At 47.2% G+C, this 23838-nt stretch overlaps 1 protein-coding gene across 4 annotated transcripts in view; it reads left to right on the top strand.

Moving 5' to 3' along the window:
• Positions 1-23441, top strand: part of map7d1a (MAP7 domain containing 1a) — a 208339-nt gene extending 184898 nt beyond the window's left edge. For all 4 annotated transcript variants that reach the window (XM_052036588.1, XM_052036587.1, XM_052036590.1 and 1 more), the window contains 4 exons: positions 4258-4324; positions 15022-15154; positions 21639-21925; positions 22835-23441. In XM_052036588.1, the coding sequence (XP_051892548.1) occupies positions 4258-4324; positions 15022-15154; positions 21639-21925; positions 22835-22845 (498 nt within the window). In that variant the 3' untranslated portion in view covers positions 22846-23441. The remainder of the gene's footprint in view (positions 1-4257; positions 4325-15021; positions 15155-21638; positions 21926-22834) is intronic.
• The last annotated feature ends 397 nt before the right edge of the window (positions 23442-23838 follow it).

The following is a 23838-nucleotide window of genomic DNA, read 5'->3' as shown; positions in this document are numbered from 1 at the left end:
TGATATCTGAGACTATTGCAGGCATTATCCTGGGAGGGGAGCTGTCTTTACACTGAAACAAGTTGGGGCAAGTTGTTTGAGCGAGTTCCCTTCTGCCTCAGTGGGGAATTGCCTCAAATTCACAATTCCAGACTTCATGAGGGATAAAAACATCAGAGCAACTCCCCAAAAGCTGCATCTTTGGGAAATCTGTGCAATGGCCAAAAACTGTGACCAGTTATTTAAAGAAACGTCAGCAGGTTCAGAGCTTCGGCCAATATTTCTTGACGACAAGATATAGATGAGATATTTATTTATTAGTCACATGTACATCGAAACACACAGTGAAAGGCATCTTTTTGTGTTACTGAGAATGTGCTGGGCAGACATCTATACCTATAGAGACTTGGAAGAAAATTCTTCATTTAGTCAATACATCTTCAATGTGTGCCAGACACTCGTTGATACAGTTTAAGGTAGTCCACAGGACCCATATGTCCAAAGATAAGTTAGCTCGTTTCTATAACCATATAAATCCTATATGTGACAGATGTAAATCGAATGTGGCTTCTTCGACACATTTGTTTTGGTCCTGTCCTCTTCTGGAAAAATATTGGAAAGACATTTTTAACTTTATTTCAAACGTATTGAAGATTGATTTACAACCTCACCCTATCACTGCAATTTTTGGATTACCAAGGATAGAGTCTGGCCATTTATCTCCTTCCGCTAACCGTATGATTGCTTTTGTTGCATTAATGGCCAAATGATCCATTTTGCTTAATTGGAAGGATCCAATACCCCCTACTACTTTTCAATGGTTTTCTCAAACTATATCATGTTTAAACTCGGAAAAAATTAGGAGTGGTACTGTTGATCCTTCGCTTAAATTTGAAGATATTTGGAGTACATTTATTCAATATTTTCACATGATGTAGATCTCCTTTCAATAACTTTCCAACTTGGAGGAACGGACTTGATGACATAATATTGCTCTGTTTCTACTGAGAAATTTTAGCCCAGTTTTTTTTTCTTTTTTTTTGTTGTTTGTTTTTCTTTTAAAAAGTTTTTTTTTGTTTAGTTTATATTGTTTATAATTTTTTTATTGATTTGGGTTTTTTTTAAATTTATATAATAAATCTTTTTCTTTCCTTTCTTTTATATTATATTCATTTACTAAGAGATCGTTGGATCTACAGATTTTTTTATATTGTATTATTCTTTATGATTATATATGCTATGATTGTTATCCTGATCTCTTTGTATTACATGTATAAATATTGATGCTATATATCAATCTGTATTAATTTGAAAACTAATAAAAAGATTGAAAAAGAGAATGTACTGGGGGCAGCCCGCAAGTGTTGCCACTCTTCCAGCGCCAACATAGCATGCCCACAGCTCCTAACCTGATAATTCTTTGGAATGTGGGAGGAAACCGGAGCACCCGGAGGAAGCTCACAGACATGGGGAGAACATACAAGCTCCTTCCAGACAGCGGCGGGAATTGAACCCAAGTCACTGGTGCTGTAATAGCATTACGCTAACTGCTACACTACCATGCCGCCCTACACGTGGACGTACATGAATTGGAAGTCCATTGGAAGAGAAACTATTAGGAGTAGCAGTGTAACCTGATGGATCCTGGGGATAGGCAAAACCAGCAGCAGTGACCAAGTGTGCTGGCCCTCGTTAGTCAGGGCACTGAGTGTAGGAGTTGGGACATTATGATACAGTTGTACAAGACGTTGGTGAGGCCGCACCTGGAGTATTGTGTACAGTTTTGGTTACCCTGTTACAGGAGAGACGTTGTTAAGCTGGAAAGAGTGTAAAGAAGATTTATGAGAATGTTGCCAGGACTTGAGGGCCTGAGTTATAGGGAGAGGTTGAGCAGGCTAGGACTTTATTCCTTGCAGCATAGGTGACTGATGGGTGAGCTTATAGCGGTGTCTAAAATAATGAGGGACATAGATAAGGTGAATGCACACAGTCTTTTTTTCCCAGGGAAAGGGAACCAAAAACTAGAGGGCATGGGTTCAAGGTAAAAGGGACCCGAGGGGCAACCTCTTCATGCAGAGGGTGGTGCGTATATGGAATGAGCTGCCAGAGGAAGTGGTTGAAAGAGGTTCAATTACAACATTTAAGACTCTTGGATGGGCACGTGGGCAGGAAAGGATTAGAGGGATATGAGCCAAATGCAGGCAAATGGGACTGGCTTACATGGGCATCTTGGTTGGCATGGACAAGTTGGGCCAAAGGACCTGTTTCATAGTGGTTAGTGCAACACTGTTACAGCGCCAGCGACCCGGGTTCAATTCCAGCCACTGTCTGTAAGGAGTTTGTACATTCTCCCCGTGTCTGTGTGGGTTTCCTCCGGGTGCTCTGGTTTCCTCCCACATTCCAAAGACGTACAGGTTAGGAAGTTGTGGGCATGCTATGTTGGTGCTGGAAGCGTGGTGACACTTGTGGGCTGCCCCCAGAACACTCTATGCAAAAGATGCATTTCACTGTGTTTCAATGTACATGTGACTAATAAAGATATCTTATGATCCTATGTAACAATGAGACAGAGAGGAATTTTACCAATTTATTTTAACCTCAACTGGAATGATTGTTGTTACTTTTTATGCATAATTGGCTTTGACAGCTGTCAGACTTCCTGAATCATGATTGGTTTGTGCCCCTGGGCCCCGGTAGGCTGATGACACGGTGTACCCAGATGCTGGCTGGTGGTGTTGCCCCATCGTCAGCTGGCTGGCTTGACCTGGCATCGAGTAATGCTCTGCTGGTGTAGGCTCTCCTGTGGTACTGGATTTTGATGGGTATATCTTCCCTGTCTGGAGTGGGTTGGCAGAGGTACGTAGACATGCGCCAGTCAGGATTATTGTTCTGCCTTTGCCAACGGCCTGGTGAAACTGTCCGCTGGCGATTGCCACTTTTCTCCCTGAGGTGGCTTATTGGTGGAGCCATTTGCTGTTGGCTCTCATTGCCCTGCTTGTGCTTGATTGGCCGGGGCAGCTGCCAATGGCTTTCACTGATCTCTTGGTGGTGGCTGATTGTTGGAGACAGCTGCCAATCGCTATCACTTATCTCTTGGTGGTTGCTGATTTGTGGAGGGAGCAGCCTATGGCTATCACTGCCTTCCTGGTGGTGGCTGACTGGTGGAGGAAGATGCCATTTGCTGTCACTTGTCTCTTGACGGCTGATTGGTGGAGGCGGCCTCCAATGGCTCTCATGGCTTTCTCTGTGGTGGTTGATATCTGGAGCTCGTTGTTGATGGTTGCCTTTCCTCCCCTCGTGGCTATTAGGTGGTGTCCATTGATTAACGTTGTCGCTACTCACCCTTGGTCTGATTGGTGCAAGCAACTGCTGCTGGCTCTCATTCCTGTCCCAATGGTGACTGATAAATGGAGGTACTTGCCGATGGTTGTCACTGCCCTCCCACTGCTGGCTAGCCGGTGGCAGTACTTGCCCATATCTGTCTCTGCCCTCTTGTTGATGGCTGTCTGCTGGAGTACCCAGGGGCTGAGGGACATCACCGCTCACCTTCTCAGGGCTGATTGGGGCACCCAGTTGCTGAGCCCTAACGACGTTATGTGGGCGGGGGCTGTTCGGAGAAGCCAGCTGCTGTGGCCTATCACTGCTCTCCTGGTGACTGCTGATTGGTGGAGCCTGTTGTTGTCTGTCAATGACCTTCTTGTGGTTGATTGGTGAAGTCATTTGCTGATGCCTACCCATGCCGTCTTTCCTCTGGCTGATTGGTGTAACCGGTTGCTGGTGGCGATCACTCCCATCTTGGTGCTGACTGTTTGGCATAAACATTTGCCTTATGCTAATGGTACTCTTTCTGAGGCGGTTGATTGGTGTAAGCAGTTGCCGAATGGTGACGCTGCTGCGTTGCCGGCGGCTCCTTGGTGTGGCTGGTTGCCGGCGGCGATCGCCCCTCTCTTGGCGACGCACGGTTGGCGTGAGCGGTTGCGGAATGGTAATGCTGCCGTGTCGGCGACGGCTGATTGGTGCAGCTAGGAGCCAATGGCCAGCTCTGCTGCCCCGGTAATGGCTGGTTGCTGTCGGCGATTGTGGGCGGCTGACTGTGCTCACTCGCTGGTTCCTGATTGGTGCAGCCATTTGCTGGTGCCTGACACCACTCTCTCTCCGGTGGTTGACTGGTGTGACTGCTTGGTGGTGGCTCTCTCTGCTCTTCCTCCGGTGTGGACCGTGCTCCTCTCGGGATTCCAGCGCAAACTGATGCACTTTCTCCATTCTCTTTCCCTGCAGAAAGATGAGAAAAAATCAGCTTCTGACGGGGAGCCGGACAGCAAGGATGTCAAGGCAGAGACACGAGGTAAGGTGGGAAGGAGGGCCAGTGAAAGCCAAGGTGGGTGAGAGAGGTGGGACTTGGCGAGGAGGTTTGGTTGATGAGGTAGCCCAGAGGCTTGTATAGAATAGATGCCTGAGTCTAGAATGCTCTGCCTGAGGGGGTGCTGGAAGGTACTCTCACAGCATTTAAGAAGGCATGGAGGGCCATGGACCAAAAGTCAAAAGTTAAGTTTATTGTCGTATGCGTAAGTACATGTGTGCACAGGTGCAATGAAAAATTTACTTGCAGCAGCATTGCAGGCACAAAGCATCAGATAAGCAGCATTCACAAGAAAAATATAAACCAAACATAAAGTATACACTGACATAGGTAGAAAAAGAGAAGAGGTCCTGAAGGAGGAATGTAAGGCATTAGGGAGAAGGTTGAGAAGTAGGACCTCAAGGGTAGTAATCTCAGGATTACTACCTGTGCCACGTGTCAATGACAGGAAGAATAGAAAACTCTGGCAGATGAATGCGTGGCTGAGTGACTGGTGCAGGGGGCAGGGCTTCAAATTTTTGGATAATTGGGACCTTTTCTGGGGGAGGCATGACCTATTCGTTAAGGATGGGTTGGACCTAAACTCCAAAGGGTCCAATATCCTGGCGGGAATGTTTAATTTAGCTGTAGGGGAGGGTTTAAACTGATCTGGCAGGGGGATGGGAACCAGGATGTTAGGTTACAAGATGCTAAGGTAAGGGAGGAAGTTTATAGAAACAAGTCCAATGAGGATGGCAAGAGGGACAGGCAGGTGAGAAGTCAGGATAATTTGCTGAATAATAGAAGTACAACAAATCAGGATGTTAGGATACAGAATGTTAGGATAGAGGATGAGGTATATAGGAACATGTCTAAGATAGTATGTAGTGAAGATGGTAAGAAGGATAGACAGGTGAAAAGTCAGGATAATCTGCTGAACAATAGAAGCACAACAAAATCAATAGCAGATACCGGACTAAACGTACTATATTTAAATGCACGTAGCATTAGGAATAAAGTAGATGACCTAGTGGCACAACTACAGGTTAATAAATATGACATTGTGGCAATCACCAAGTCATGGCTTTATGATGGATGTGATTGGGAACTGAATGTCCAGGGGTACACAGTGTGTAGGAAGGACAGGCGGGTACGCAGAGGGGGAGGTGTGGCCATGATGGTTAGTAGCGATATAAAATCAATAGAAAGGAAGGACATTGGGTCAGAGGAGGTGGAATCCTTATGGGTGGAGCTAAGAAATAGCAAGGGTAAAAGGACAATAGTAGCAGTCATATATAGGCCCCCTAATAGCAGTCAGGAAGTGGACGATAAGTTGCAGTTTGAGATAGAAAAAGCATGCCAGAGTGACAATGTGAAGATAATTATGGGGGATTTTAACATGAAGGTGGACTGGGAAATCCTGCAAGGCGGTAGAACTCAGGAGAGTGAGTTTCTGGAATGCCTAAGGGACGTTTTTCTGGAGCAACTTGTTGATGAGCCCACCAGGGGATCGGCTGTTTTGGATTGGGTGCTGTGTAATAAACCGGAGGTGATTAGGGAACTAAAGGTAAAGGAACCACTGGGAACCAGTGATCACAATATGATTGGGTTCAGTTTCAAGTTTGAGAAGGAGAAGCTGGTAACTGGTGTATCGATATTTCAGTGGAACAAAGGAAATTACAATGGTATGAGAGAAGAGTTGGCCCAAATTGATTGGAAGAGTAAGCTAGCTGGAGGGACGGCGGAGGAGAAATAGAAGGAATTTCTACAGGAAATAAGGAAAATGCAGGATAGATATATTCCAAGAAAAAATAAGGTTTTGAATGGAAAAAAGGCACAGATGTGGATAACGAGGGAGGTGAAGGCTAAAATAAAAGCAAAAGGGGCGGCGTACAAAGAAGCAAAAATTAGTGGGAAAACAGAAGACTGGGAAACTTTAAAAACCTGCAGAGATAAACTAAGAAGGTCATTAGGAAAGAAAAGATGAATTATGAAAGGAAGTTGGCGGATAACATTCGAAAGGATACTAAGAGTTTTTTTAAATACATAAGGAGTAAAAGAGAGACACGGGTTGATATAGGACCAATTGATAACGGTGCAGGAGATATTATAATGGACGATAGAGGGATGGCAGAGGAATTGAATGAATATTTTGCATCGGTCTTCACCGTGGAGGACATCAGCAATGTGCCGGTTAGTCAGGAGTCTCATGAAATGGAACTGAGTTCAGTTAAGATCACTAGGGAGAAGGTGCTAGGAAAACTAAATGGGCTAAAGACTGATAAGTCTCCTGGACCGGATGAGGTGCATCCCCGGGTTCTGAAGGAGGTGGCTTTAGAGATAGCGGAGGCATTGGAGATAATTTTCCAGGAATCGATAGATTCCGGCATGGTTCCGGAGGACTGGAGGGTCGCAAATGTAGTTCCGCTGTATAAGAAAGGAGGGAGGCAGCATAAAGGAAATTACAGACCTATTAGTCTGACGTCAGTGGTGGGAAAGTTATTGGAATCTATCCTCAAGGATGGGGTTACAGAATACCTAGAGGCGCCAGGCAAGATAGGTCCTAGCCAACATGGTTTTGTGAAGGGAAGATCCTGCCTGACCAATCTATTGGAGTTTTTTGAAGAAATCACAGGTAGGGTGGATAAGGGAGAGGCGGTAGATGTTGTGTATTTAGACTTTCAAAAGGCCTTCGATAAGGTGCCTCACAAGAGGCTGATGAGAGGTCATGGAATTACGGGTAGGATAACAGAATGGGTGGAGCATTGGCTGGTTGACAGGAAGCAAAGAGTGGAAATAAAAGGATCTAGTTCTGGTTGGCTACCGGTTACTAGTGGTGTGCCGCAGGGGTTGGTGTTGGGGCCGCTCCTTTTTACCTTGTACATTAACGATTTGGATGATGGAATAAATGGTTTCGTGGCTAAGTTTGCGGATGACACCAAGATAGGTGGAGGAGTAGGGAGTATTGAGGAGATAGGAAGGTTGCAGAGAGACCTAGACAGTTTAGGAGAATGGTCAAGGAAATGGCAGATGAGATTCAATGTTGAGAAGTGTGCAGTTGTACACTTTGGAAGCAGAAATAAGCGGGCAGATTATTATCTAGAAGGAGAGAAAATTCAAAGTACGGAAGTACAAAGGGACTTGAGGGTACTCGTGCAGGATACCTTAAAGGTTAACCACCAGGTCGGATCAATGGTAAAGAAAGCGAATGCTATGTTGGCATTCATTGCAAGAGGTATAGTGTATAAAAGTAAGGAAGTGTTGATGAGGCTCTACGGGGCACTAGTGAGGCCTCATTTGGAATGCTTCAGAGGAGATTTACGAGGATGATTCCAGGAATGAAAAGGCTTACGTATGAGGAGCGTTTGTCGGCTCTTGGACTGTACTCACTGGAGTACAGAAGAATGAGAGGGGACCTCATAGTGACATTAAAAATGTTGATAGGAAAGGACAGATAGGCTGTTTCCTTTGGTGGGTGAGTCCAGGACCAGAGGGCACAATCTTAGAATTAGAGGGTACAGTTTCAAAACAGAGATGAGGAGAAATTTCTTTAGCCAGAGGGTGGTGAATTTGTGGAACTCCTTGCCACGTACAGCAGTGGAGGCCAGATCAGTGGGGGCGTTCAAAGAGGAGATAGATAGATATCTAAATAGTCAGGGTATCAAGGGATATGGGGATAAGGCCGGAAATTGGGATTAGAATAGGTTTTTAAAATTTGTTTTTGTTTTGTTTTGTTTTGCTCCCCCGCCCCTCCCATTCCCCATTTCTCATTTCTTTTTCTCCCTTTTCCTTGGAGCAGACTCGATGGGCCGAATGGCCTGCTTCTGCTCCCTTGTCTTGTGATCTTGTGAATTTTTACAAGAAAGAACACAATTAGAACACAAAAAATGTCCACTGCAGTGCAATGTGATCAAAGTGGTCATAGTGTTGCTATACTGAGGTAGCGATTAGGGTTGTGCAGGTTGGTTCAAGAACTGAATGGTTGAAGGGAAGTAGCTGTTCTTGAACCTGGTGGTGTGGGACTTTAGGCTTCTGTAGTTCCTGGTTGATGGTAGCTGTGAGAAGATGGATGGTGGGGATCTTTGATGATGGATGTTGCCTTCCTGAGGCAATGCCTCCTGTAGACACCACTGATGATGGGGAGGGATGTGCCCGTGATGTATTGGGCTGAGTCCATTACTCTCTGCAGCTTCTTGCATTCTTACACGTTCGAATTGCCGTACCAGACCATGATGCAACCAGTCAGGATCCATTCAACAGTACATCTGTAGAAGTTTGTGAGAGTGTTCGATGACAAGCTGAACCTCCTTAAGAAAGTAAAGATGCAGGTGCATGTTCCTTGTGCTTGCATCCACATGCTGGGCACAGGATGCTTGCATCCACGTGCTGGGCACAGGACAGGTCATTTGATGTGTTAATGATATACTTACCAAGTGCTGGTGAGTGGGATAAGTATTCATGGGTAATTGGTGGTCAGCATGGACAAGGTGGGTTGTTTCTGTGCTGTGTGACTCTATGACTACACAAACTGTGTACAACTACATGCAGACTGATGGATTAATTAGCCACTGTAAGTAGCCCCTAGTGTATGAGTGATAGGTTCTGGGGGGGAGTTGATGAGAATGTGGGGAGGATAAAATAATGCGATTAATACAGGATCAGTGTAACTGAATGGTTGATGGTCAGCTTCGACTCTGTGGGCTGAAGTGCCTGTTTCTCTGAATGTTGTGATGAGGCCATTGTGATTCTGCAACGGGGTGCAGATAGATTGAATGTTTGAGTGAAAACCTGGCAAATGGAGCTTAATGTGGGGAACTGTAAGGTCATGCACTTCAGTAAGAGGAATCAAAAGGCCAATTATTATTTAAATGGAGAGAGACTGCAAATGAGTGAAGTACAGAGGAATCTAGGTGTTCTAGCGCATGAATCACAAGAAGTTAGCAGGTAGGTCCAACAAGTAGTTAAGAAGGCAAATGGCATTTTGGCCTTTATTGCAACAGGGTTGGAGTTTAAGAATAGGGAGGTTCTGTTACAGTTGTACAGGGCGTTGGTGAGGTCACACCTGGAATACTGTGCATAGTTCGATACCCTTCCCTAAAAAAAGGATATAGTAACATTAGAGGCAGTCCATAGGACATTTACCAGGGTAATTCCTGGGATGAGAGTGTTGTCCATTCAAGTTTGGGTCTCTATTCCTTGAAGCTTAGAAAAATGGGGGATTCAAACATATAAGATCCTTAGGGGCTTGATAGAGTAGATGTTGAGATGTTTTCACTAGTGGGGGAGTCATGAACAAGGGGACATAGCTGCAAAGGGAGGGTCATTCAAAACTGAGCTGTGTAGAAATTTCTTCTCTCAGAGGGTAGTGAATCTCTGCCCTGCGGTTGGTGGACACCAGATCATTAGATATATTTAAGGTGGAGGTAGATAAGGTGGTGATCAAGGAATTGATGATTATGGGGAACTGGCGCAGAAGAGGAGTTGAGGCCAGCATAGATCAACCATGATCGTAGTGAATGGTGGGGCTAGAGGGGCCGAGTGGCCTCCTACTGCTCCAGTTTTCTTGTGTGACTCCATGACTGCACAGACTGTGTGCAAATCCTTTAAAAAATTTTCAGTGATGGGAATAATGAACAGTTTCCTCAGCAGTTGGTTAGCTGACCAGTCGGATTAATTAAGGGGCACATTTTGGCTTCAGGTGTCCATCTCTGGTCCCCGTTGCCATTCATCGCTGATGTTCTGTGCTGGAATGAACTGGAATCCAAAGGGAAAAGGACGTTTGGGAGAAGGAAGTATTCCCATGTAATATATATCCTGCAAACACACTGTGGTGTGAATCTGCAACTGCAGGAATGGAGAGACACCCTTCATTCCTCACCGCACCTCGGAGAAAGAGGACAGCACACCTAAACATATTACACATTAACATATTTCCTTATGATATAGAGGGAGATATTCAGCCTATTGAGTCTATGCCACCTGTCACTGCCTTCCCATGTTACCTTCCCCCACTTATTTCCCTATAACCCATTCACTCTTACATGCCACAGGGACCTCCAGTTCTCCTGTCACACACCTACATGAGAGATAATTTACAGCAGCCAATTAACCTACCAAGAACCTGTTATAGACCAATGTGGTCACAGGGAGACTGTGCAAACTCCACACACGACCTGGGTTGCTGGAACTGTGAGGCAGCATCACCATGTACTGTGCCACCCTATCCATCAGTAGAGGCAGCTGACAGGGGATAAGAGAGAGGACGCTGGCTTGTGTTTATGCTCTGTCGCACTTGGTTTCCCTCGCACACACTCACGTACCTGCCCATTTTCATTCTTACCAATTTCCTTTTTTCCTCCCTTTCTTGTTTGCATGTTCCTGTGAACTCCAACACCCTCTTTTTTTTTCCTTGTACCACTGTTCGCTTTTACCATTTCCTCTCAGTGTTTCATGCTCAGTCCTTTAACTCTCTCATATGCTTTGTTTCTCACTCTCCTGACCCATCCTAATTCCCTCTTACGGCATTGTTCCCTTTCTGAATTCTCTCATGCACTCCAATGTACGCAGTTTCTCCCTCCTTGCAATTCCTGCCTCACCCCTGCTCCTTTTTTCCCATTCCTTTGCTCTGTTTCTCTCACTCTCTTCCAACACGTGCTCTGCTTCCCCCCCATAAACTCTATCAGCTCAAATACTTTGTTGAAGCCCTCTCTGGATGTGAACCTTGCCTGCATTCACTCTTACTCTTGATCAGTTCTTTTCACCTCCATTCCTTATATTGTCTCTCTCCCCCCACCCCCCTCCCTCCCTCTCTCTCCTTCCCTCTCTCCCTCTCTCTTTCTCTCTCCCTACCCCCTTCCTCCCTCTCTCCCTCTCTCTCTCCCCCCACCCCCCTCCCTCCCTCTCTCTCTCTCTCTTTCCCTCTCTCCCTCTCTCTTTCCCTCTCTCCCTCTCTCTTTCTCTCTCCCCTACCCTCTTCCTCCCTCTCTCTCTCCCTCCCTCTCTCTCTCCCCCTACCCCCTTCCTCCCTCTCTCTCTCCCTCCCTCTCCCTCTCTCTCTCCCCTACTCCCCTCCCTCCCTCCCTCTCTCTCTCCCTCCCCTCTCCCTCCCTCCCTCCCTCCCCCCTCTCCTCCCCCCCCCTCCCCCCTCCCCCCCCCCCTCCTCCCCCCCTCTCCCTCCCCCCCTCTCCCTCACCCCTCTCCCTCCCCCCTCTCCCTCCCCTCTCTCCCTCTCCCTCTCCCTACCTCTCTCCCTTTCTCTCTCCCCTACTCCCCTCCCTCCCTCTCTCTTCCTCTCTCTCTTCCTCTCTCTCTTCCTCTCTCTCTCCCTACCTCTCTCTCTCTCCCTCCCCCTCTCTCCCTCCCCCTCTCTCCCTCCCCCTCTCTCCCTACCTCTCTCACTCTCTCTCTCCCCCCACTTTAGCATGTTGGGTCGTCACACATGGAGTTTTTATGATCATCATTCTGTAATGTTACTGTCAATTTACACACAAGAATGAGACACGTTTTGTTCATCCTCCAAATGAACAATGTTCCCCTGATTACACCCTCCACCACTGATCTGTCCTGTTCTTAAATGTTGGGGTGCTCTCTGCTTCAATCACTAATTCGTCCCCTCTGTTAAGAGATTTCTAAATCTCTTACTGTTAACCTTAAGTTAATGTTCCCTCATTTTAACCCTTCTCAAGCATCAGAAGAAGTTGGTTTCTATATTCCCTACAAACCATCTGGAATATTTCCACATCTGTCAAATGATATCTCTCCAAGAGAAAGGACCTTAATTTCCTTAGAGCTCTTTCTCCTCCCAAGAGGCAGCATTCTTGGGTACTCTCCTCTCCCTGTTGATTCAACACCCTTCCCATAGGATACTGTCCAAACCTAACACCAATGGCTTCACAGACACGACTGCTTTGTAATCCATCCTCTCATCAATCAGAAAACCAAAAAGAAATAATGAGAAGAAAACAAAAAAAAGTTAAATAATGAGAAGAATTAAAATTGTAGTCCCTGCTTGGAGACAAGAACGACTGCTTGAGTCTGTAGACTTAATTAATGTTCTTTGTTGCTGAACTTAAAGGTAAGGAGCCAGTGCAAGCTCATAGACAGCAGTGGTGCCTGGATAATCTCTTCTGACTTTCTTGTAACCCCTATTGTTGAATTTATTTGAAAGCCCTGAAGCTTTTGAGAGAGTTCCACATGAAAGACTCCTAATTAACTACAACTCTGTGGGGAGTACAGGATAGGACAAGGGACTGGGTTACAAAGTTCAAAAGCTCAGAATGCATGTGAGACCCTCAGTGCAGACAATAGAATGGGAGTAGTTACTATGTGAAAAGGCTATGTGGGAAGTTGTAGGGAGAATTTAACACCTAAAAAGGGTGAGTTAGATGAGTGGTTTAAAAGAATCCTCTTATTTAATCTGTTTATTTCCAACTTTAGAACAAAAACACAAGAACACAAGCAAATAGGAGCAGGAGTCGGCCACTCGACCCCTCAAACCTACCCCATCATTCAATATGATCATGGCTGATCTATGCTGCCCTCAACTCCTCTTGTGTACCAATTCACCATAACCATCAATTGCTTGAGCTTTCAAATATTCATCTATCTCCACCCAAAGTATGTCCAATGATCTGGCCTTCCCTACCTTCTGAGGCAGAGAATTCCAGAGATTCACTACCTTCTGAGAGAAGAAATCTCTACACACCTCAGTTTTAAATAAGCAGCTCCTTATTTTGTAACGATGCCCCTTTGTCCGTGACTCTCCCACCAGTGAAAACGTCCCCATATCTACCCTGTCAAATCCCCTGAGGATTTTATATGCTTGTATAAGGTCACCCCTCATTCTTCTAAACTCCAAGAAAAACAGATCCAAACTGTAGTGAGGGCAGGACTCCCAGAGGTGGGTTATCTGATCAAACCAAAAGGGTAGGAACCTCTCATTAAACTTTCTTCAAATCTTTAATCCAAAAGTTTGGAGCTTAAGGGGGTGAGGACAACTATAGTGACATCGTTTGATAAAATATCATTGTACACGTATCATAGAAGAGATTGCCTTGTCAGTTTACAAAACAAATCCCTTAATTGGCCTCCGACTGTGAACTCTTCCCGCATTGCTTGAAAGCCACGTGGAGCTGGAGAGCTTCTCTCATTTGCATACCACCACTCCCAGTTGCATGGTCTCACCACTACTTTAAGAGGCACCTAAACTGATCCTGTAGCTTTGATCAAGTACCTTCTGTCCAACTGAGACCGAAACCTGCCAATCAAGCTGATGTGTAGGTGGAGTACCTTGGACTTTCAGATTCTGTGGTCACTATAGGTTCTGAAGACTAGACAAAGGTTTCAAAACAACTCATTAGATCAATAAGGAGGAAGAAGAATGTACGGTGTATGCCCACATTACGGAGACATTATGTTCCTAGAAAATCATCTGTATCACGATTTTCTGTAATGCGAATCCTTTTTTTCCATTGAATCCCATGTTATAAATGGAGGTATAGTATATTCCTATGGGAAGTTTTTCTCTCAACAGTAATACTTTAGGCAAGGGAATTCTGACTGTATTGTATGCAGAAGAGAAAGGGTTGTTGTTTTAATTAACTAGAAATGGATGTTACATAGATAAAGTATCATTGTACAAGTATCATAGAAGAGATTGCCTTGTCAGTTTACAAAACAAATCCCTTAACTGGCCTCCCACTGTGAACCAGCAGCCTGCAATCATTTTCCTTGGTAAACTAGTTCAGTTCTCTGTATACGTTTTGTTTTTTTCCCCCACATAAATTTCTTAAGAGCAAATTTTTACTCCATATTTTTGGTAGTGATTTGTGAATTCCTTAAGAGGCAATTTATCTAAATATTACCGGAACTGCTGTAATGCTGGGGTACAGTGTATTTAATTCTCACTGTCCTGATGCAGGGTCTTGACCTAAAACGTTGATGTTTCCTTCCCCCGCCCCCATCCCCCAACAGATGCTGCTTGACCTGCTGAGTTCCTCCAGCAGTTTGTATTTTGCTTTAGTTCTGACCAGTTGGGGACACACTAAGACATATCTAGAGACCAATGCTAAATCTTTTGAGATTCTGTATGTGAGTGAGTTGAAACATGAAATACACCAATAGAGCATTCCTGGAGAAAACTGGTGACTATGGAGCTATAGTCCCCGAGGTTTGTCAGAGAGGGTTTTTGAAGTGACTAAATATGAGTAGAGCATCTACAATAAATAAAAATCCAAAAACTGGAAATCTGAAATAAAAACAGAAAAAGCTAGAAACACTCAGCAGGTCAGGCAGCATCTGTGGAGAGAGAAACAGAGTTAATGTTTCAGATCATGGATCTTATCAGAACATCCCTCCCCCAACCTTTCTGAACCTTTAAACCTGCTTTCCCACTTTACCAGTTCTGACGAAGGATCTTCGATTTAACTCTGTTTCTCTCTCTTCAGATGCTGCCTGACCCGCTGAGTATTTCTAGCATTTTCTGCTTTTATAACAGTACCTGCACCCATATAGCAGGAGAAACTGAGAAGCTTATGTTCAGTTTGAATACTTCTTGACAACAAAATACAAATACAAACCAATCGAAGGTTCCCCTGAGCTGCTCCCATTTTGCACTTGTGTCCTCGATCAGTGTCTTCTCTGCATGGAGGGACTGGATGCTCCAATTAGCAGTGATTGTTAAATAGCTCTTGTGGCCTTTTCAGATGGCAGCCCCTTGCGTGTGAAGAATCGCACTGGTGAAGATCAGCCGGAGACATTAGTTAAAGAGGGAGCTGGCGAGTTCTCAGTTAGTGCCACAGTCTGTCCGTCACAGGATCTGCCACTCAGAGAGCTGGGGTAAGTCCAAAAACACAGCCATGCTTTCCGTGGGTGCAGAAGACAATGGGGCTGGAAACAGAGCACCTTCGAGATGCAGGAGACTACAAACAACATATCTGTTCAATATTAAGAGGAGATTTAGCACTTTTTAGAAACTAAATAATTTTAAAACATTTTAGCTTCCTTATCCTCTCCCCACAATCCCACCCCTTGTAACTCTCTGGTTGGGAGAGAAAAGATCATTGAGTCTGCTGAGCCTCTCTCCTCATTGCCACCGTCTGAACTTGTAGAATTGGGTGTATTGTTTCATTCCTATTTCACTCACTCTTCCCGCCTGCCATCCGCCCCTGCCACCCTTACATTCAGTGCCCTTTCTTGAGCAAGGTTCTCCTCTTTTTCTTTGTTGTCGAACCCCCACCTCTCCTCTCTCTCTCTCTCCCCCCCACAGATAGATCTTTCTCCCTCCCCCACGTTCTCACAGACCCTATTTCTCCGGCATAAATAGTGTGTGAACGGAGTCCCATCTGTCAGTCAGTTGAGCACAGGACTTGAACTTTGATGTCTGGTGCCTTTCAATGTTGAAATGCTCTTCCATTTGTCTATAAAATCCCTGCATCCTTGACCCTCTTCAATCCAAGTTATAGTGAGATAGTCATTTAGTGATCATTAACTGACCTTCACATAGCTTATGTGCATACGATTAAGAATGCTGTATGTTTGAAAATCATTTTAGTCGAGAGTAGATCATGTTTGTAACCACTCCCAGGTCAAATCACGTCAGTGGTGAAATTACAGCACCTTCTGTTGTCATCCTTGTGACCCCAGTGAATGGAATGAATGTGATAACGTCATTCCCTACGCAGTGCTGGTGTGGAGTATTGCTGGGGAATTTGACCGCATTGTCCTGGGGTGCTTCTCACTGGGCACTCCCAGGACAACATGGTCTTTCTCCTGCAGCCCCAGCCTGGGAGAGCTGCAGCCAACTGGGATACTTCCCTCGGCTCCCACCATGCCCTCGCGGCACCTACTCTCCGACCACCCTCCCCCTCCCACATCAGTTGTCTCCACCATCCTCTCCACCCTGACCCCAATCCATGTTCAGCTGGTCTCCCGAACCTCCTCCCCACCCCCCTCACCAATCGCCTTTCCCTTCCAGCATGAAGCTTTGGACCACTTCCGTCCCCTTCCCACCTCCAGTATCTTACCCCATCTCCCAATCTTGGGTCCCATTCCCGATCTCTCATCCCCAGTACCTCGGTACATCGGGTGCTACATTGTCCGCACTGCCAATGTCTGAAGTCACTTCCAAAGTCTGCCTCTTCCCCAACTTCTCAGTTGGGGTGAGCCAGGTGACGCATTTTTGAGCTGGGCCTTTGTCACAAGTAACCTCCGATACAGTGGATCGCTGTTCACCGTGGAATGAAGGGTGCACCGGAGTGTCAGCAAAAGAACTTACAGTATTGGTTGAAGACCGTGCTTCTAATGGGTCAGTGGCACAGCCCATGCTAGACACAAATCCTCTCACCATTTCAACCAATAGTTCTACTCCCTCCTCCTTCATGAAATGAAATTCCTCTCTGTTATTCACCTCAGGTGCCCCACATTTCCCCAGTGTCTGGGGAAAGAATTTCTGTTGAATTCCTCAACTAATTTATATTTAAGACCTGACTTTTGCAATCCACATACAAGGAACCACCTTCTCTGCATGTAACCTGCCAGCCCCGTTCATATTCAGATCATCTCTCAGTCTTCTCCTTTCTCTGATTAATCTATTTCTGTGAATCTTTAATGCACTTTTTCCTGAGCTCTTGTATCCAGAGCAGCGCATGTTGCTACAGAGCAGTGCACGGTGCTACAGAGCAGTGCACGGTGCTACAGAGTAGTGCACGGTGCTACAGAGCAGTGCACATTAATACAGAGCAGTTCATGCTACTACTGAGCAGTGCACGGTACTACAGAGCAGTTCATGCTACTAAAGAGCAGTGCACAGGAACAGGAGGATACCATTCAGTCTGTCGACTCTGTTGCACTGGGACAGGAGGAGGCCATTCAGTCCCTCAGACATATTGCAGAGTGATAGCAGCAGGCCATTCGCTCCTTAATCCTGTTGCACAGGGAAACCAGGGGGCCATTCAGCCTCTCGGGCCTGAGATTGTTCACCCACTTAAGCCTGTTGCACAGGCAGAGGAGGAAGCCACTGGGCCATTGGAACCTCTTGCATGGGGACAGGATGGGTCCTGCCCAACTGTTCCATTACCTACCAGTCTGTATCATAACCCAGCACGGATCATTACCACCCCCTGCCCCCACCCACTCCAGCCTCAACAGACTGCTGGGTTCCCACCGCCCTTTGTGTAAGGACTTCCCGATATCACCCTGTGTCGTCTGGCTCCCCACACTGGATATAAACGTGGTCACCACAGTATTCTGAGCTGGTCTAACTAGTCCTGAAACACTTCAGACATCGTGGCACACACCTATCTGTGCACACACAGCTGTGGCAGGATATCCAGATCATTCCCTGAACATTTCCTCCACCACCAGCACACACTGGCTGCAGTGTGCACCATCTGTAAGAAGCATTGCAGTTACTTGCCCAGTCTTCCCCCACAGCACCTCGCGAACCCATCACCTCTTCCACCAAGAAAGACAAGCGTCCATCGCTGGCCCTTCATCACTGCTTACTCTGAATCCTGCAACACCCTGCCCACCTGCCCTGTGGGGAGCAGCTTCACCAGGTTGTTCATCGCCACCTTCTCAAGGGAGACTGGAGGTGGACAACCAATGCTGGCATTGCCAGTGACACCCAGTTCCTGAAAACAAATCTTAAAACATTCCCGGAGCTTCATAATTGTTCTAAAATTACAAGTTTCTGGGTCAACTTGGGAACGACAACATTAGATTAGAGTAGATTAGATTTCTTTATTAGTCACATGTACATTGAAACACACAGTGAAATGCATCTTTTGCGTAGAGTGTTCTGGGGGCAACCCGCAAGTGTCGCCAAGCTTTCAGCATCAACATAGCATACCCACTACTTCCTAACCCATATGTCTTTGGAATGTGGGAGGAAACCGGAGCACCCGGAGGAAACCCACGCAGACACAGGGAGAACGTACAAATTCCTTACAGACAATGGCTAGAATTGAACCCGGGTCGCTGGCGCTGTAAAGTGTTACGCTAACCGCTACACTACTGTGCCTGCCATGTCGGATATAGTCTGAGGTTGAGCTGACATCCTCAACCCATCTCCCGCACCGTTTGGGACAGATGCAGGAAAATATTCAAATACCCTGAGGCGGAGCAGGTATTGTGATAGTTTTGAGGTTGATACAGCAATGGCACTAGAAGCAACTCTCCCTCTTTTCCTGTTGCAAAATGTTGCTCGTTAGCCTGTTATGCAGATGCTTTATCCCATCAGATCTCGTTCTTTAAAGGAGACGGCTGAAGGACTATTGACCAAAGGAAAGCAATGGGAAGAGGTCAATGGGCCCACTGAGCCAGGCCTACCCACCCCGACAAGGAAGTCGGGACCAACCAGATCCCCAAACCTGGACCACTGAATCAGGAAGACCAAGCCTGACCTTGGAGCCTGGACCATAGAGTTATAGTGTCATACAGCATGGAAGCAGGCCCTTCGGCCCAACTGGTCCATGCTGACCAAGATACCCATCCAAGCAAGTCCCATTTGCCCACATTTGGCCCATAACCTTGAAAACCTTTCCTATCTATGTACCTGTCCAACTGTCCTTTAAAAGTTGTTATTGTACCTGCCTCAACCTCTTCCTCTGGCAGCTCGTTGCATATTTGTACCACCCTCTGTGTAAAAAAAATTGTCTGTCAAGTTCCTATTAAATCTTTCCCCTCTCACTTTAAACCTATACCCTCTAGTTCTTGATTCCCCAATCCTGGGAAAAGGACTGAGTGCATTCACCCTATATATGTCCCCCATGATTTGTACATCTCTTTCAGATCACCTCTCAGTCTCCTACACTCCAAGGAAAAGAGTCCTAGCCTCTCCAACCTCAGTCCCTTGAACCCTGGAAACATCCTTGTAAATCTTTTCTGTGCTCTTTCCAGTTTAATGACATCTTTCCTGTAGCAGGGCGACCAAACCTGAGCACAATATTCCAAATGTGGCCTCATCAGTGGCTTGTACAACCACACCATAATCTCCCAACTTTTAAGATAAGATAAGATATCTTTATTAATCACACGTACATCGAAACACACAGTGAAATGCATCTTTTGTGTAGAGTGTTCTGGGGGCAGCCCGCAAGTGTTGCCACGCTTCCGGCGCCAACATAGTGTACCCACAACTTCCTAACCCATATGTCTTTGGAATGTGGGAGGAAACCGGAGCACCCGGAGGAAACCCACGCAGACACGGGGAGAACATACAAACTCCTCACAGAGAGCGGCCGGAATTGAACCCGGGTCGCTGGCGCTGTAACAGCGTTACGCTAACCACTGCACTACCGTGCCTGCCCACACACTACCGTGCTATACTCAATGCCCAGACTGATGAAGGCCAGTGTGCCAAAAGCCTCCTTCACCACCCTATCTACCTGTGACTCCACTTTCAGGGAACCATGTACCTGAACTCCAACTCTGTTCTACAACACACCTCAGGGACCGACCCTGACCTTGGGATTTTCACTGTGAAAATCGTACCTTGATTTGACTTTCCAAAATGAAACATCTTGCACTTATCTGAATTAAACTCAATTCGTCATTCCTTGGCCCACTTACCCAGCTGATCAAGATCTCCCTGTAATTTTTGATAACTTCCTTCACTGTCGACAAAAATTACACTAAAATAGATTCCCCAAACCTGGACCACTGAGTCAGGAAGACCGAGTCTGAGTCCAGCCCATCAACCTGCCCCACCGAACCTGTTCACCAAGTTCCCTGAGCTGTGCTGCCCGAATCACTGATCAGGTGACTCCCGTCCATCCTGTCCGAGGCAGTGAAAATTGATGCCCAAGGTACCTGATTCTCCGCTGAGCTCCTCAGCCCAGTTCACAGCCTTTGCCTCATCCTCAACAAGACACAGAGGCAAGACCAGGGATGGGCTGGTTTTGTGCAGTGTGTAACTTCAGTGACAGTGAACAGTCCTTTCTCACATCCCTCCTGGTTTTAATTCCGCTGCCCTCAGTGAGTGGGGCACAAAATCTCTCTGGTACAAACACCGGCTTCACAACCACCACTGGGCCCAGAGAGTCTACGAGCACCTTCCCTCTCCGTTCCCCCATCACTTGTTTAGATACTTCTGATCCACCCAGGCCTGCTCACACACACCCTTCTTTCCACCCCCTAGACCACCCCTTTCCTCTCTCCCTCCTCGTCCACCTGCGTATCACCCACAAACTCTTCACACTGGGTCCCCCATCCCCAGCCCCCACTGTCCCCACCTGCCCACCATCCCTCCCTCTGGTTCCATGCTCCATCCCAAGGTAATTCATCCCTTGACAAGGCAAAAAGCGAAGTCATCAACAATTTAGACTCAAGAGACTGCAGATGCCGGAATCTGAACATTGAATTCTCCAAATTCCAGTAAACTGCTCCCCGACTTTTCTGTCTCTTCCTGATCTACCCAGCCCCAATCACCCTGGTCTCTTTCCCCTCCCCCTCCATCTGCCTATCACCCACAGACTCCTCCCACCGGGTCCCCTCCCTCTTCCTATCAGGATCCACCATCTGCAGCCCATTGCTGCCTCCACCTGTCACCTCCCAACCTCTGTCACTATCTCCACCCTTCCCTCCCCCCACGTGCCTCCATCCGCCAATCACCCCTCCTCGCCTGGATCCACCTGTCACTTGCCAGCCTTTCCCCACCCCTCCCCCTCGCCTCTTTATACTGGCAATCTCCCCTCTACTCTTACAGTCCAGGTGAAGGCTGTGGAGGGAAACTTGTCCGTTTCCTTCCACAGACCCTCTGAATTCCTCCAGCAGCTCGTTTGCTACCCCTACTCAGACAGCCCTTGCCTGAAATATCGCTGAGAGGCTGTAGGAACATGGAGGCAGGAAGGGGGCCATTCCGCCACCCAAACTTGGCGGGGTGGGGGAGAGGGCGCTCTAACACTCACACCGCCATCACCATTGGTTAGGTTGTGGTGGCCCACCTGCTTGTCCAGCACATTAATCTCCAACACCTTGTCCAGCAAAAGTGTATCAATCTCTGCGTAAAAATGTTCAGCTCGAAAGGTTTTGGATGGGGGGACATTCCTTTATAGAAGCAGCTGCCGTGTGACATCCCATTGTTCACCCCCATTGAGGAAATAACTTCCCTCACTCTGTCTTTTGGACACTTCCAGTTAGATCAACTGTTAACTCTCTGTACTCCAGGGAAGACAAGCCCCTTGTAACCTCCCCTCAGGACTGAAGTCCCTGTGCCGAAGGGAGTTTGCCACAGAGGAGCAATGCTCGGGGAGAAGTCCAGGTGAGGGAAGGGATGAGAGACTGAAAGGTGGATCTGAAAACTGGCCTTTTGTCTCAATAGGGTCACCCCCAAAGAGGAGAGCTGTGAGAAGCAGGCTGTGCTCACCAATGGGGTCCAGCCGAAGAAACAGGAAAACGGGATCTGTCCCAAGACGCAGGAGTTTGAAGAGATCCTGGAGCTCTCCAACCACACTGGCTGCTTGAAAGATTCTGTGGACAGTAACGGGGAGAAGGAGCGTCTCGGCAGCCTGACAGCCGAAGAGATTCCTGTCAATCCCATCATTGCGTTTGAGGAGGAAAATTCCTTTGTTAAGAAAACAACAGGAATTCAGGCCCAGCAAGTGGCAGGTAAGGTATAAGTGAGAGGTCCTGTCGGTCAACCCTCAGCTGGGAGCAAGTGAATCAGAGTGAGAGAAGGAACACTCAGAGAGTGGGGGTCTGTGTGTGTGAGAGAGAGAGTGGGGTCTGTGTGTGTGTGAGAGAGAGTGGGGTGTGTGTGTGTGTGTAAGAGAGAGAGTGGGGTCTGTGTGTGTGTGAGAGAGAGTGGGGTGTGTGTCTGAGAGAGGAGAGTGGGGTCTGTGTGTGAGAGAGAGAGTGGGGTCTGTGTGTGTGTGTAAGAGAGAGAGTGGGGTCTGTGTGTGTGTGAGAGAGAGTGGGGTGTGTGTCTGAGAGAGGAGAGTGGGGTCTGTGTGTGAGAGAGAGAGTGGGGTCTGTGTGTGTGTGTGTAAGAGAGAGAGTGGGGTCTGTGTGTGTGTGTGTAAGAGAGAGAGTGGGGTCTGTGTGTAAGATAGAGAGTGGGGTCTGTGTGTGAGAGAGAGAGTGGGGTCTGTGTGTGTGTGTCTGTGTGTGTGTGAGAGAGAGAGAGTGGGGTCTGTGTGTGTAAGAGAGAGTGGGGTCTGTGTGTGGCTGTTGTTGGGTGGTAACTGCTCGGTGTGGACAGCGGTGTAAGCTGGGCCATTGTTGCTTCCTGCGGGCACCTCACCACCTCCTGTGTCTCCGGAGAGCTCTGGTACCACCCACCCCAGGCCGTGAGTGGCACCTTGATCTTTCAGTTGCAGAACCAGGCTCCCTGCACCTCCCGCCCAAGTCTGCGTGCCCCACCCCCTCGGTGTTGTGCCTCTGCTGTTTTCCTCCTCTTTGTGTCCCCTCGCCTGTTCCCACCCACGCCCCCACTGAAGCAGCTTCTCCCCTCCCCGGAGGCCAGCTGCAGCTCCCTTCCCTGCCTCTGGTGAACACAACTTTCCATTTCATTTTCAGAAATCCTCTGAGGAGCTGGGAGAAGCCCCACTCCCCTCAGCAACCACCACACCCCTGACCCACACCCCTCCCCAGCTACCAAGCACGGCTTTCTACTCAGTGGCAGAGCTGGAAACGATCGCGAGATCCCGCCGGTCGGACGGGAAGAGACAGGGGCTTGTCAGTGCTGACCCTCTGAGTAACGCAGACCCACGCCTCCGAGCCTCGTCTCCTTTTACTTTGTTACCTTGTTTATTTTAAATGTTTTAAAAATGTTTACGGACATGTAACTTCCACAAGAAGCGACGGTGGGGTTTTTTTTAAAAAAAGAGCCCAACAGAGTAAGGAGTGTCCTCAGTGAAGAGCCTGCCATTCCCTCAGGCTCTCTTTGCTTGTACTGTACACAGCGTGCTGACACTATGCGGTCTTTACTGTGCACCTTATGAACTGACACTCTAATTCAACCTGACCAGACAAGAGGAAAAGGCGCTCAGAATGATTTGAGTGGCAGAGCAATGGTTATTGTATCACTGGTGATCACGTTCTTATTTAACTTGAAATTATAATAAAACTACTGGGTACAATGTATGTGAATAATGTAAATAAACCTTTCAGTGTTATACCAGCAGACCCAGCTCCTCTATCATCTGCTTTCCTGCCCCTGCTCCATCCCAACGGACCCACCCCATTCCTGCTGTGCTTCCCAAACTACTGATGGGTGTGTGTTCAAACCCGTCTCCCAAGAGGGGCTCTCCATTGCTTGTGTGTTCCTCACCCACACTTCTTTACAGCCAGGCCTGGCAATTAGAATGACGAGGCGCTGACTGGTTCACTTTAACGCACACCTCTCTGCATTCCCCATCACTTTGGAACTGCACAGAGATTGCACAGCTGACATGTTTTCCAGTCCTTTAACTGCCTCCTCCGTTCGGGGGCAATTAGAGATGGACAATAAGTGCTTGCATTGCAGCAGTGTGTGTATCCAGTGAATAAATAGACATGAGAATATCCAGTGGGAACCTGTG

The sequence above is a fragment of the Pristis pectinata genome, chromosome 22, assembly GCF_009764475.1.
Source record: "Pristis pectinata isolate sPriPec2 chromosome 22, sPriPec2.1.pri, whole genome shotgun sequence".
Lineage (NCBI taxonomy): Eukaryota > Metazoa > Chordata > Chondrichthyes > Rhinopristiformes > Pristidae > Pristis > Pristis pectinata.
This window is presented reverse-complemented; position numbering and strand designations above follow the sequence as displayed.